Source organism: Grampus griseus (assembly GCF_964374135.1).
Source record: "Grampus griseus genome assembly, chromosome: 2".
Classification (NCBI taxonomy): domain Eukaryota; kingdom Metazoa; phylum Chordata; class Mammalia; order Artiodactyla; family Delphinidae; genus Grampus; species Grampus griseus.
Genome location: NC_139018.1, coordinates 91,862,251 through 91,877,259, shown reverse-complemented (window position 1 = coordinate 91,877,259; position 15,009 = coordinate 91,862,251). Strand labels below are relative to the sequence as shown.

Below are 15,009 nucleotides of genomic sequence, written 5' to 3'. Positions count from 1 at the left end.
CTTAGAGCTGATGAAGAGGAATATCTTTTGATATAGAGCTATTGGCTTACATAAAAGTTTGTGATGTTAGTTCTCTACTGTCAACACGAGGGAGGTAAGTTCTTTATGGTAAAATATGTTTGGATTGCCAGGTGTATGCTTCTCATTCCACTTCCAGTTTAATGACATTTTAGAGCCTGAAAAGTGAGTGTATGATCTGTGGCCCAGCCTCACATCAAAGTGCATTTCATTGGCATGCACAAGAGTGGGCTGAATAGAGGACAGCATTAGGCTGTGTAATTGATGATGCTTGCCTACTTTTTTGTCAGGATTGTTCAGTTTTGAAATTCTGGGTAGTTTCTGTGTAGTGTCAGGATCCCTAAGCATAATTCAAATCATTAGCAGTCTTTTGACCGTAAGTACTTGAAAACCCATTTCCTGCTGCTGCTTCTGCCACAGCAGTGACCATTCTCCAGGGAAGTCTTGCTGCTGCTTTGGGACAGTGTCATAGCTTCACATCCTTCACTTCTGTTTTTCCTGAGTATTTTTTTGCTAGAACTTGATTTTATCAAGCTTAAGAGCAGGACATTTAACACATATCCATATATATATATGTTTTAAATTTATTTTTGGCTGTGTTGGATCTTCGTTACTGTGTGAGGGCTTTCTCTAGTTGCAGCGAGCGGGAGCTACTCTTCGTTGTGGTGCGCGGGCTTCTCATTCTGATGGCTTCTCTTGTTGCAGAGCACGGGCTCTAGGCGCACGGGCTTCAGTAGTTGTGGCATGCAGGCCCAGTAGTTGTGGCTTGTGGGCTCTAGAGCACAGGCTCAGTAGCTGTGGCGCATGGGCTTAGTTGTTTAGCAGCATGTGGGATATTCCTGGACCAGGGCTTGAACTTGTGTCCCCTGCATTGGTAGGCGGATTCTTAACCACTGCACCACCAGGAACGTCCTAACACATATTTTTGTTGTGTGCTCTGTGGAGTTTACTGGATTGTAAATGTTTTTTTGGGAGCAATCATTAACTCAGGATTTAGTGGCTCTCTTTCTGAAAAGCATGACGTTTGGATTTGTGATATTCAGAAGATGAAGCAAGTTGTGGAGGATGCTACCTGTGCCATCTTTAATACATCAAATTAGAAACTTTGAGCGTATTCTTAAAATTTGTATGTTTTGGCATATTCCTGGTTCATTATTATTATTTTTGTGTGTGGACAAAAATCTTACTGTTTGAGTTATTCTTTCCAGACCACTAGAAAGGTCTAGTTATAGGTTTATTAGCTTTGGGCATTTTCTCATTTTCATGAATTTCTGTCATAACAGCTATTTTCTGTGAATCATGATTAATTTGTAAGAACTTTCTTTATAGTTGGAATACTAACCATTTGTCATACATTAGTTACATCTATCTTCTCCCCAGCTGCTCCTGTCTTTTTGTGTATGGCATCTCTTATGTAGTTTGGTCTGGGGAGATTTTCTGGGCTATTTAGAAACCAAACATCTTTCTGTTCCCGCAGGAGGACCATGTCACTAGACTTCGGCAGTGTGGCACTGCAGACGCAAAATGAAGATGAAGAATATGACAAAGAAGACTATGAAAGGGAGAAAGAGGTAAGTTATTCAGAAAAAGAATTCTAAACCCAATCTTAAACAATTTTATATCCTGACCAAAATTACATCATTTTGTGTCATTTTGAAGGATTTATGGTTCTTTTTATTCCCAAAGCCCCAAAACTTGATCAGCATCTGGACTTTTGAAAGGTAGATGAGTGGAATGCTTCCTTCTTTTGGACAAGAATGAAACATAACTGTGTACGACGCCCTAGACAGATGGTTAGATTGCTGAAGCGCTTTTCATTTAGGAGGTAGCGGTCGGTCTTGGGGCAGAGGCCTACTCGCATGGGCGAGCCCAGCAGGTTCCCTTGCTTCGGGTAGCCTGCATCCGCGTGGGGGCCGCCGGTGAACAAAATAACAGGCGAGTAAAGCAATCTGTGTGAGGGCTGATTTAGCACTGACAAGTAACAGGGAGACAGGGTAAGGTGATATTAAGGCAACCAGCCAGGAACTGGTGAGGGAAGACCTCTCGGAGGAGGAAATGTTCGAGCTGAGCCTTGACTCACGAGAGGGAGCAGCCTCACAGAAGCCCGGGAAGGATGCCCTAGGCTCGGACACAACCAGTGTAAAGCCTGGAAGTAGGCAGCAGACCCTGCATATCTGTGAAGCAGCCAGAAGGCTGTGGTATCGGGACTGTGTGAGCGAGGGGTGAGTGGTGGAGGCGGGGAAGAGGTGGTCTGGGCCCGGTCACGGCGCGTCAAGGGAGGGTGTTTGTATTTTATCCTAGGGGCAGTGGGAAGCCAGTGGAGGATTTTAAGCAGGGAAGTGCTATCTGACCGTATATTTGAAAGATCTTCCTGAATGCTGTGTTGTGCAACGAGATTACAGGAGAAAAGGAGTAAGGAGGAGATCATTTGTGTGTGTGTGTGTGTGTGTGTGTGTGTGTGTGTGTGTGTGTGTGTGTAACGAAATCCTTGGCCCAGTAGTAATAGTAGCAGCTGGTGGGAATCAACTTGCTTGTTATGATTGTTTTTAGTTTGAGTCAGATTTCTTGATTGACTGCGATAACAGGCTGCTTTTGCACTGAATGTTGCTGTGACCCATTTGTTTTTTCAGGTGTTTTTAAAATTTTTTATTGAAATATAGTTGACTTACAATGTTGTGTTCATTTCAGTTGTACAGCAAAGAGATTCAGTTTTATATATATATATATATATTCTTTTTTAGGTTCTTTTCTATTATAGGTTATTACAAGATATTGAGTATAGTTCCATGTGTTACACAGTAGGTCCTTGTTGGTTATCGATTTTATATAGTAGTGTATATGTGTTAATCCCAAACTCCTAATTTATCCCTCCCCCCTTTCCCCATTGGTAACCATAAGTTCTCTTTCTTTCTTTCTATATTTTTAGGCCAATTCTGGGTGGCTTCTTTTTTTTTTCTCTCTCACACACACACACTGTATTTTATTTTTACAAGAGATAAATAGACTGACACCAAGCCTTGTAAATGGACGACCACAACAAAAGCAACGATTGCAAATACCAAACACGAAACACACTCATACTGTGTCATAATATTGATATTCAGTCCAGGAATCCTCCACTGTAACAGCTCCTTTACTTTGCAGTGAAAATTGATTTGTATATTTTTTGCCTCTGAGTCCTTGTGGGATATTTTTTTTTTATTCAAACAGAAAGTCACAAAAGTTATCATCCTCATCAGTTCACTCAGTCCCATGTAATTAATTTTTTTTATCTTGATCTTTTGTTAGCACTTTTATGAGTTCATCAGTTTTCCATTACAGTTCTGAAAATGCTTATTCATTTAGTTCAGCAGTATAGTCAGTTACCAGAAACCTGTACTTGTCAGAGTCTTTTCCATGAATTCCTTGAAGATGAAACCCTTTTATAGGAACATACTTGCAAAAGCATCAGAGTACACCCAGAACTGTCTGTAAATGACAAACGACTAAAAAATGACCACAGTTAAAGGTTTGATGAAAGTTCATAATAATGCAATTGACAAAGAAATTTAGTTATTTCTGAGATATACATTTTAAAGTAATAACTAGAATTATGACTTATAACATTATACCAGAACATTTAAGATTTTTAGAAGTTTTATGTAATGTCTGAAACATTTATATTAACATATTTCATACAAATAACCCAAAGAAAGTTTAGTATTAGTTGTTTTTTTGGTTTGTTTGTTTTTTTATACTGCAGGTTCTTATTAGTCATCAATTTTATACACATCAGTGTATACATGTCAATCCCAATCACCCAATTCATCACACCACCATTCCCACCCCACCATGGTTTTCACCCCTTGGTGTCCATACATTTGTTCTCTACATCTCGGTCTCAACTCCTGCCCTGCAAACCGGTTCATCTGTACCACTTTTCTAGGTTCCACATACATGCGTTAATATACGATATTTGTTTTTCTCTTTCTGACTGACTTCACTCTGTATGACAGTTTCTAGATCCGTCCACATCTCAACAAATGACTCAATTTCGTTCCTTTTTATGGCTGAGTAATATTCCATTGTATATATGTACCTCAACTTCTTTATCCATTCCTCTGTCGATGGGCATTTAGGTTGCTTCCATGACCTGGCTATTGTAAATAGTGCTGCAGTAAACATTGGGGTGCATGTGTCTTTTTGAATTATGGTTTTCTCTGGGTATATACCCAGTAGTGGGATTGCTGGCTCATATGGTAATTCTATTTTTAGTTTTTTAAGGACCCTCTGTACTGTTTTCCATAGTGGCTGTATCAATTTACATTCCTACCAACAGTGCAAGAGGGTTCCCTTTTCTCCGCACCCTCTCCAGCAATTGTTGTTTGTAGATTTTCTGATGATGTCCATTCTAACAGGTGTGAGGTGATACCTCATTGTAGTTTTGATTGCACTTCTCTAATAATTAGTGATGTTGAGCAGCTTTCCGTGTGCTTCTTGGCCATCTGTATGTCTTCTTTGGAGAAATGTCTATTTAGATCTGCCAATTCTTGGATTGGGTTGTTTGTTTCTTTAATATTGAGCTGCATGAGATGTTTATATATTTTGGAGATTAATCCTTTGTTGATTCATTTGCAAATATTTTTTCCCATTCTGAGGGTTGTCTTTTTGCCTTGTTTATGGTTTCCTTAGCTGTGTAAAAGCTTTGAAGTTTCATTAGGTCCCATTTGTTTATTTTTGTTTTTATTTCCATTACTCTAGGAGGTGGATCAAAAAAGATCTTGCTGTGATTTATGTCAAAGAGTGTTCTTCCTATGTTTTCCTCTAAGAGTTTTATAGTGTCCGGTCTTACATTTAGGTCTTTAATATATTTTGAGTTTATTTTTGTGTATGGTGTTAGGGAGTGTTCTATTTTCATTCTTTTACACGTAGCTGTCCAGTGTTCCCAGCACCACGTATTGAAGAGACTGTCTTTTCTCTATTGTATGTCCTTGCCTCCTTTGTCATAGATTAGTTGACCATAGGTCCGTGGGTTTATCTCTGGGCTTTCTATCTTGTTCCATTGATCTGTGTTTCTCTTTTTGTCCCAGTACCATATTGTCTTGATTACTGTAGCTTTGTAGTATAGTCTGAAGTCAAGGAGTCTGATTCCTCCAGCTCTGTTTTTTTCCCTCAAGACTGCTTTTGCTATTCAGAGTCTTTTTGTCTCCATACAAATTTTAAGATGATTTGTTCTAGTTCCATAAAAAATGCCAATGGTAATTTGATAGGGATTGCATTGAATCTGCAGATTGCTTTGGGTAGTAGAGTCATTTTCACAATATTGATTCTTCCAATCCAAGAACATGGTATATCTGTTGGTATCATCTTTAATTTCTTTCATCAGTGTCTTATAGTTTTCTGCATACAGGTCTTTTGTCTCCCTAGGTAGGTTTATTCCTAGGTATTTTATTCTTTTTGTTGCAATGGTAAATGGGAGTGTTTCCATAATTTCTCTTTCAGATTTTTCATCATTAGTATATAGGAATGCAAGAGATTTCTGTGCATTAATTTTGTATCCTGCTACTTTACCAAATTCATAGATTAGCTCTAGTAGTTTTCTGGTGGCATCTTTAGGTTCTCTATGTATAGTATCATGTCATCTGCGAAGAATGACAGTTTTACTTCTTCTTTTCCAATTCGTATTCCTTTTATTTCTTTTTCTTCTCTGATTGCTGTAGCTAGCACTTCCAAAGCTATGTTGAATAATAGTGGTGAAAGTGGACATCCTTGTCTTTTTCCTGACCTTAGAGGAAATGCTTTCAGTTTTTCACCATTGAGAATGATGTTTGCTGTGGGTTTGTCATATATGGCCTTTATTATGTTGAGGTAGGTTCCCTCTATGCCCACTTTCTGGAGTCTTTTTATGATAAATGGGTGTTGAATTTTGTCAAAAGCTTTTTCTGCATCTATTGAGATGATCATATGGTTTTTATTCTTCAGTTTGTTAATATGGTGTATCACATTGATTGATTTGCGTATACTGAAGAATCCTTGCATCCCTGGGATAAATCCCACTAGATCGTGGTGTATGATCCTTCTAATGTGTTGTTGGATTCTGTTTGCTAGTATTTTGTTGAGGATTTTTGCATCTATATTCATCAGTGATATTGGTCTGTAATTTTCTTTTTTTATAGTGTCTTTGTCTGTTTTTGGTATCAGGATGATGGTGGCCTCATAGAATGAGTTTGGGAGTTTTCCTTCCTGTGCAATTTTTTGGGAGAGTTTGAGAAGGATGGGTGTTAGCTCTTCTCTAGTTGTTTGATAGAGTTCACCTGTGAAGCCATCTGGTCCTGGACTTTTGTTTGTTGGAAGATTTTTAATCACAGTTTCAATTTCATTACTTGTGATTGGTCTGTTCATATTTTCTGTTTCCTGGTTCAGTCTTGGAAGGTTATACCTTTCTAAGAATTTGTCCATTTCTTCCAGGTTGTCCATTTTATTGGCATAGCGTTGCTTGTAGTAGTCTCTTAGGATGCTTTGTATTTCTGCGGTGTCTGTTGTAACTTCTCCTTTTTCATTTCTAATTTTATTGATTTGAGTCCTCTTCCTCTTTTTCTTGATGAGTCTGGCTAATGGTTTATCAATTTTGTTTATCTTCTCAAAGAACCAGCTTTTAGTTTTATTGATCTTTGCTATTGTTTTCTTTGTTTCTATTTCATTTATTTCTGCTCTGATCTTTATGATTTCATTCTGCTAACTTTGTGTTTTGTTTGTTCTTCTTTCTCTAGTTCCCTTAGGTGTAAGGTTATTTGTTATTTGTCATTGTTTACTTGAGATTTTTCTTGTTTCTTGAGGTAGGCTTGTATAGCTATAAACTTCTCTCTTAGAACTGCTTTTGCTGCGTCCCATAGGTTTTGGGTCGTCGTGTTTTCATTGTCATTTGTCTCTAGGTAGTTTTTGATGTCCTCTTTGATTTCTTCAGTGATCTCTTGGTTATTTAGTAATATATTGCTTAGCCTCCATGTGTTTGTGTTTTTTACGTTTTTTGCCCTGTAATTGATTTCTAATCTCATAGCATTGTGGTCAGAAAAGGTGTTTGATATGATTTCAATTTTCTTAAATTTACTGAGGGTTGATTTGTGACCCAAGATGTGGTCTATCCTGGACAATGTTCAGTGCACACTTGAGAAGAAAGTGTAATCTGCTGTTTTTGGATGGAATGTCCTATAAATATCAATTAAATCTATCTTGACTGTTGTGTCATTTAAAGCTTCTGTTTCCTTATGTATTTTCATTTTGGATGATCTGTCCATTGCTGTAAGTGACGTGTTAAAGTCCCCCACTATTATTGTGTTACTGCCGATTTCCTCTTTTATAGCTGTTAGCAGTTGCCTTGTGTATTGAGGTGCTCCTCTGTTGGGTGCATATATATTTGTAATTGCTATATCTTCTTCTCGGATTGATCCCTTGATCATTATGTAGTGTCCTTCCTTGTCTCTTGTAACATTCTTTATTTTAAAGTCTATTTTATCTGATATGAATATAGCTACTCCAGCTTTCTTTTGATTTCGATTTGCATGGAATATCTTTTTCCATCCCCTCACTTTCAGTCTGTATGTGTCCCTAGGTCTGAAGTGGGTTTCTTGTAGACAGCATATGTATGGGACTTGTTTTTGTATCCATTCAGCAAGCCTGTGTCTTTTGGTTGGAGCATATAATCCATTCACCTTTAAGGTAATTATCGATATGTATGTTCCTGTGACCATTTTCTTAGTTGTTTTGGGTTTGTTTTTGTAGGTCCTTTTCTTCTCTTGTGTTTCCCACTTAGAGAAGTTCCTTTTAGCATTTGTTGTAGAGCTGGTTTGGTGGTGCTGAATTCTCTTAGCTTATGCTTGTCTGTAAAGCTTTTGATTTCTCCATTGAATCTGAATGAGATCCTTGCCAGGTAGAGTAATCTTGGTTGTAGGTTCTTCCCTTTCATCACTTTAAGTATATCGTGCCCCTCCCTTCTGGCTTGTAGAGTTTCTGTTGAGAAATCAGCTGTTAACCTTATGGGAGTTCCCTTGTATGTTATTTGTCATTTTTCCCTTGCTGCTTTCAATAATTTTTCTTTGTCTTTAATTTTTTGCCAAGTTGATTACTGTGTGTCTCGGCATGTTTCTCCTTGGGTTTATCATGTATGGGACTCTCTGAGCTTCCTGGACTTGGGTGGCTCTTTCCTTTCCCATGTTAGGGAAGTTTTCAACTATAATCTCTTTAAATATTTTCTCTGGTCCTTTCTCTCTCTCTTTTCCTTCTGGGACCCCTGTAATGCGAATGTTGTTGAGTTTAATGTTGTCCCAGAGGTCTCTTAGGCTGTCTTCATTTCTTTTCATTCTTTTTTCTTTATTCTGTTCCACAGCAGTGAATTCCACCATTCTGTCTTCCAGGTCACTTATCCATTCTTCTGCCTCAGTTATTCTGCTGTTGATTCATTCTAGTGTAGTTTTCATTTCAGTTATTGTATTGTTCGTCTATGTTTGTTTGTTCTTTAATTCTTCAAGGTCTTTGGTAAATATTCCTTGCATCTTCTTGATCTCTGCCTCCATTCTTTTTCCGAGGTCCTGGATCATCTTCACTATCATTATTCTGAATTCTTTTTCTGGAAGGTTGCCTATCTCCACTTCATTTAGTTGTTTTTCTGGGGTTTTATCTTGTTCCTTCATCTGGTATATAGCCCTCTGCCTTTTCATCTTGTCTATCTTTCTGTGAATGTTGTTTTTATTCCACAGGCTGCAAGACTGTAGTTCTTCTTGCTTCTGCTGTCTGCCCTCTGGTGGATGAGGCTATCTAAGGGGCTTGATGGGAGGGACTGGTGGTGGGTACAGCTGACTGTTGCTCTGGTGAGCAGAGCTCAGTAAAACTTTAATCTGCTTGACTGCTGATGCATGGTGCTGGGTTCCCTCCCTCTTGGTTGTTTTGCCTGAGGCTACCCAACACTGGAGCCTACTTGGGCTCTTTGGTGGGGCTAATGACAGACTCTGGGAGGGCTCACACCAAGGAGTATTTCCCAGAACTTCTGCTGCCAGTGTCCTTGTCCCCATGGTGAAAAAGAGGTACCCCCTGCCTCTGCAGGAGACCCTCCAACACTAGCAGGTAGGTCTGGTTCAGTCTCCCCTGGGGTCACTACTCCTTCCCCTGGGTCCCGATGTGCACGCTACTTTGTGTGTTCCCTCCAAGAGTGGAGTCTCTGTTTCCCCCAGTCCTGTTGAAGTCCTGCAGTCAGTTCCCACTAGCCTTCAAAGTCTGATTCTCTAGGAATTCCTCCTCCTGTTGCCGGACCCCCAGGTTGGGAAGCCTGACATGGGGCTCAGAACCTTCTCTCCAGTGGGTGGACTTCTGTGGTATAAGTGTTCGCTAGTCTGTGAGTCACCCACCCACCAGTTATGGGATTTGATTTTACTGTGATTGCGCCCCTCCTACCATCTCAGTGTGGTTTCTCCTTTGTCTTTGGATGTGGGGTATCTTTTTTTGGTGAGTTCCAGTGTCTTCCTGTCGATGATTGTCCAGCAGCTAGTTGTGATTCTGGTGTTCTCGCAAGGGGGAGTGAGAGCACATCCTTCTACTCCGCCATCTTGGTTCCTCCTCACATGAGTTTGTTTTCTATGTCCGTGAGTCTATTTCTGTTTTGTAAATAAGTTCCTTTGTATCATTTTTCTAGATTCCACATATAAGTGATATCATATGATATTTGTCTTTCTCTGTCTGACTTACTTCACTTAGTATGATAATCTCTAGGTCCATCCATGTTGTTGCAAATGGCATTATTTCATTCTTTTTTATGGCTTAGGAATATTCCATTGGGTACATACATCCCATCTTTATCCATTCATCTGTCGATGCACACTTAGTTTGCTTCCATCATATGACCCATTTTCTAATATGTAAAGTAATTCTTATTAAGAGTCCCCGTGGACCATTTGTATTAATAGGAAGCAAAGAGTAGGGTCAGTTGCCCACGTGGCTGGCAGTAGAGTTAGGGTAGAGACAGAAAGCTGGCATCTGTCTCTGAGTGGATTTTGTCCATAGACATGTATTGTTTCGTTGCACAGTGTTTTTAAAAAATTGAATCTGTATTTAAAGATTAGAAAATTTCATGTAGTAATCCAGAATTTCTGACCTGTCTTGAAACATCCTAAGCCTGGGCCACATGTGGCGTGTGTCTGCACATGGCAGCAAGTGGGCTGGAGCTGGGCAGTGGCTCTCCCGTCCGAGCTGGCCACAGTCCCTCCCGCCCCCCCACCCCCTCCTGACATGGGCTTGTGCACTTGGACCTGCCAGCTTCATTCTTGTAAATTCTCTGCCAAGTCACTGAGGGCACTGGAGTTTGTGACTCTTTCCAGGGTTTCTGGATTTTGACAGGGGCCTTCACCAACAATTGTTGGTGGCAAGGGTGGGGCGTGAGGATTTTCTGTTACTTTGTGAACTCACAGCATGAGGTTTTCACTACCTTGATGGCTTTTGGGTAGTTCACTGTAATTTAGCTACTGGGATTTTTGAGAGGATCAGTTTAAGTTGTTACTATAGTAGATTTTAAAGAAGGAGAAAACATAATATGACAGGTGATTTTTTTCATTGGAAAAGATGGGTAGGGTATTAGAGAGAACGTACTGCCAGGTGTGTTGTGTGGTGAAAGTTTTAAAGGGGGTATTAGTTAAGGAGGCAGTAAATTCTAGATGATATAGAACAGGGGTCCTCAATCCCCAGGCTGTGGACTGGTACTGGTCCATGACCTGTTAGGAACCGGGCTGTACAGCAGGAGGTGAGCAGCGGAACAGCAGACGAAGCTTCATCTGCCACTCCTCATCATCCCCCATCACCCACATTACCACCTGGACCACTCCCCGCCACCACCCGCTCCATGGAAAAATTGTCTTCCATAAAACCAGTCCCTGGTGCCAAAGCGGGCTGGGGCCCGCTGCTATGGACGATAGCCAGTGGGATCACTTCTTGGTAGATTATGTGCTGGGGTAGGGTAGGGAATTTCCAGAGTAAAAGGTGCTCTTAAGAGGTGAAGTATCTAAGAATGAGTGTTTCTAGCAGAGTGGAAGAAAAGAATATTTAGCTAACTTGACTCTAATGTGATGATTATGGGTCATATTAATAAAAATTGTTTCATGTTAGTAAAAAGTATTTTTACCTTTTTTAAAAAAAATTGCTACAAGGGAAGAAGTGAGATCAGAGGTTAGAGAGTTTCAGCAGTAAAATTCAGAACTATTCATAAAAATTCAGCTGTGTGTATGTTTTGTCAAAGCAAGTTAAAATAATAAATTGGCTGATCACACCTAAGTTCGTTTTCATATCCAGAAGCCTTTTCCACTTCCTCAGTCTCCCTGACCCTACGAGAACAGAATAGTTTACAGCCTTAAGTGGTTAAAGAAAAGAACGGTCTTTTCATGCCTGCCTGGTTGGTAGCTTTGGGATTGCCAGGTGGATTTAGTGTTAGTAGTAGGCTAATACACATTGCTTTCTCTACTTAATGAATCGCTTTGTATTTAATTCATTTATGTAGGTGGAATGCTTGCATCACAAGGATGGGCTGTAGAGCTGGCCAAGCAGGCCGTTTCTGACTCATAGGCTACCCTGCTAAGGATTTGTGAGATCCCCTCTCTGTAAATGGCAGAATAATCCTGATTTTGACCATCTAGTGTGAATGGCCAGTTGCTAATACAATATGCTTTACCAAACTGTTCCGTTTGGCTGCTTTGGGATCAGCTGGGGTGTTGTCCACACTTGCCCATAAGTCAGTGAATAAGCCATAGTGAAATTCCAACCTCCATGCCATCCTAATTAGCAGCTCTGCAGTGATGATCTGGACTTTTGCGTTTCTATTCCCTCCATTGTTTGCATTGAAGAGTAAATGGAGAATGCATTTAATCTTCGGAAAGGGAAAGGATTTAGTAAAGTGATTCAGTATTCAGAGGACATTTAGACCAGTGGAATCGCAAGCCACAGACCACTACAGATAGACCCATATTTTGAGACAACCTCCAAGAATTTTGCAGAAAAGTAAGGCACTATAATTATTTCTAAGTCGCTACAGTTCTAAATGGTCTGTTGGTAAAAACTTGACCACTGTGTTCCAAGGCATAGCAAAGAAATGCATAACCCACAGCCTCACCCAGTGTTTCACCGGAAACTCCATCTCCTCCACAGTAAACAGAGCAAATTAGGGTGCAGGTGAGAAAGGGTGAGAATACCATGGAGATATAGTATCATAGTAATTAATATTCATATCACTCATTTTCCTCACAACTTCTTGGAGCACGTTACTTTGAGAACTGCTGATGTAACAAGAAGGACATCTACTAAGTAGACCTCATCCAAAGTACTCTAGGCAAACTGCTACTTGTAAAGCTGGCCCAGAGAAGAGGACTTCAAAAGTTTTTTCATTAACTCATTCATAATGTAACAATATGATTTTGCAAAATATTTTTCACCTAAAGTTACTATACTTTGCAATTTCATCATTGAATATTACAGACATATAGTTGTTGTTGTCACTGCAGTTGCTGTAAGCTTCAAAGTTACTGATAAAGCCACAGTTTAAGGCTGAGTATCACTTGGGATCTCATAGTTTGCTGGTGTGTACCTGTACTTTCTGCAGTGTCACCAGAAGTAGCTCTGGGATTATTGCTTGGTTCTAGATGGTAAAATTATGTATGTAAGTATGTATTTTGGAGCTGGTGGTTTGGGGCAGAAGTACTTAGTAATCTGTGCTTATCAAGATAATACTTGCTGATGATCCTTCATTGAGTGACAATATTATTTGAAGCCTGCAAAATGATCTTGAGTAGAAAGGTAAGCGGTTTGAGTAGCAGATGGCAGACAGACACTTGCACCTGGGAATACTGATTTGAGTCTCTCTTAGTTTTTATATCAGTACTTCTCTAGTAGAATAATAAGCTCAATTGAGCTTGGAATTGTGTATTTTAGAGGTTAGGCTTTCTATTGCATAGCCTTTCTTCCACTTTTAACTGCCTTGTTTGATGTTACTTCTGGAAACATTTTTGATATTTTGTCCCCACTAGGGGGAGTTGTAAGGCTAGCATTTGTTTACATTTTATACAATATTATTTGACTTATTTAGTGGAATTTTCTTGTCGTCACGTAAGAAAAGCAAAGAAACAAATGGTTGAGTGTTCATATTGTATTTTTTTGTTCCTGTCATATTCTGTTTTCTTTTAGCAATTTCTTATACTTTATCTCGATTGTGCCTTTGAACTGTTTCCCATAATATATAGGTATTTTTAGAGACTGTCACAGTGGGGACAAAAACACTGAACTCTCTCTGCCAGACTGACGCTTGCTCGTATACAGACAGGTAGAAGCTTGTCTTCCAGTGACTGACTGAATGTCATGTGGAAGAAGATAGGAGTGGGAATGGAGAGATTCAGGTTCCGGTGCTGCCCGTGGGACTGTAACTCTCACTTTCATGGGCATGCCCCTGACCTTCTCTGGGCCTTGGTGTGCTCACATTTAGAAGGAGAGGTTTGGCTTGGAGGAGCTCCAGTGTTCATTCCAGGCCTAAAGTTCTATTACGTGTCACCTGCAGTGTAGCAGGTATTTGTCTAGTAAATGTTGCCATGTTTCTTTTTCAGATGTGTGGCAATCTAGGCAAAGTCTTCCCCACTAACATTGTAAAATTTGTTATAACTAATGGAATGGGTTAAAAAAAAATTCCATGCATAGTGTAATTCATAGACTAAAGCTCTAGCTGTCAAGGTTTTTGGCCCTTTGCCAGTCCCATGTTGGGCCTTTTCAAGGATGTTTTTAACTTGGCTGTGAGGCTAAAATGAAGATTCTACTTGGTGTGTATCCATGAAAGCATTATTTAATAATTCATATTTTAAAATATCAGGATCTTTTCATCAGTGTACTTGTTGGGTAACCTGTTCAAAACACAGATGAATGTTGACCACTCCATTTGCTGCTCTTCTCTGGGGAGAAGATGTATTGTATGGTTTGTAATCTGAGAACTCTTGCTTTCATGAATATCAAGGATTATAGACTCTGAAGACAGTCTGTTTAGTTAATTAAAGCCGAAGAATCCCAACGAAAAGTTTACATGTTCTCCGTTTGACATTCCCCTTAAACTAGGCTTTTTGGATGTTCTATGTGGGTTATTGTAAAGTGTTTTGTTGCTGAAATTCTTTGAGTAAAATGCCCTCATTTTTTTCTTTATTTTTCGGGAACACATGAAGTAGTAAAGGGAGAGGAGTTTATAGAATAGTTTAGAATGCATTTCAGTAGGCGCCTTAGCAATGGTAAATTATCTTTTTTCTAGGGAAGGTATCTCTTTAATTATTAAACTCAGCTGATATTCAATAATATCCCACCAAGAAGATTGCATTTGCAACCAAAAAGCAGTATTTCTTCCAAATGTGATGAGTGGAATTAAATCTTGCCATTTATAAGAATTGCTATCATTGTCTTTGAATCCATATTTGGTAGTCTGGTGGATCTTTAATGAGGAAAATTTAGTTTCTAAAATTCTCTGTTTTGTAACATGTGTAAGTTGATATTGTAATTTTGTGTTTCATGGCACAAGGTTCAATGACCCAAAGAAAAATCTATTTGACAGTCTATATGAGGAGGGTACACTTTGATCCCAGGAATGGAAGCCTGGGGGGCCTGGGATTTTGTTCTGAATGGCTTCTCTCTGCCCTCAAAGTTATGGAAACCAAGGAATATGGCCCAGCTATGCCAAAGAACTTGATGGAGAAATTTTTTGAATGTGAATGAAATGATTTAAAAATGTTAGTACAGGTGTAAAATATTCTATAAAACACTAAATACAGTAGGGATTATTTTGCTACTTGATAAGTTTACCTGTGGATCCAGAACCATTTTGATGAACTTACTGCTTATGCTCAAATTAATCTTCCTCCACTGATGCCAGTTTGATTAATTTTGTGGTGTCACAAAGAAAGCTACAAGAACTGCTTAATTATTGTGTAGCTTTTTCTGTCTCTGTGAGGGGGGAAAAAT

At 39.4% G+C, this 15,009-nt stretch overlaps 1 protein-coding gene across 1 annotated transcript in view; it reads left to right on the top strand.

The window, feature by feature from the left end:
• CEP152 (centrosomal protein 152) overlaps positions 1-15,009 on the top strand; it is a gene marked incomplete at its 3' end in the record, with an annotated part of 95,217 nt that overhangs the window by 5,030 nt on the left and 75,178 nt on the right. Inside the window, exon 2 of the mRNA XM_082649031.1 lies at positions 1,496-1,589. Coding sequence (XP_082505157.1) covers positions 1,503-1,589 — 87 coding nt within the window. The 5' untranslated portion in view covers positions 1,496-1,502. The remainder of the gene's footprint in view (positions 1-1,495; positions 1,590-15,009) is intronic.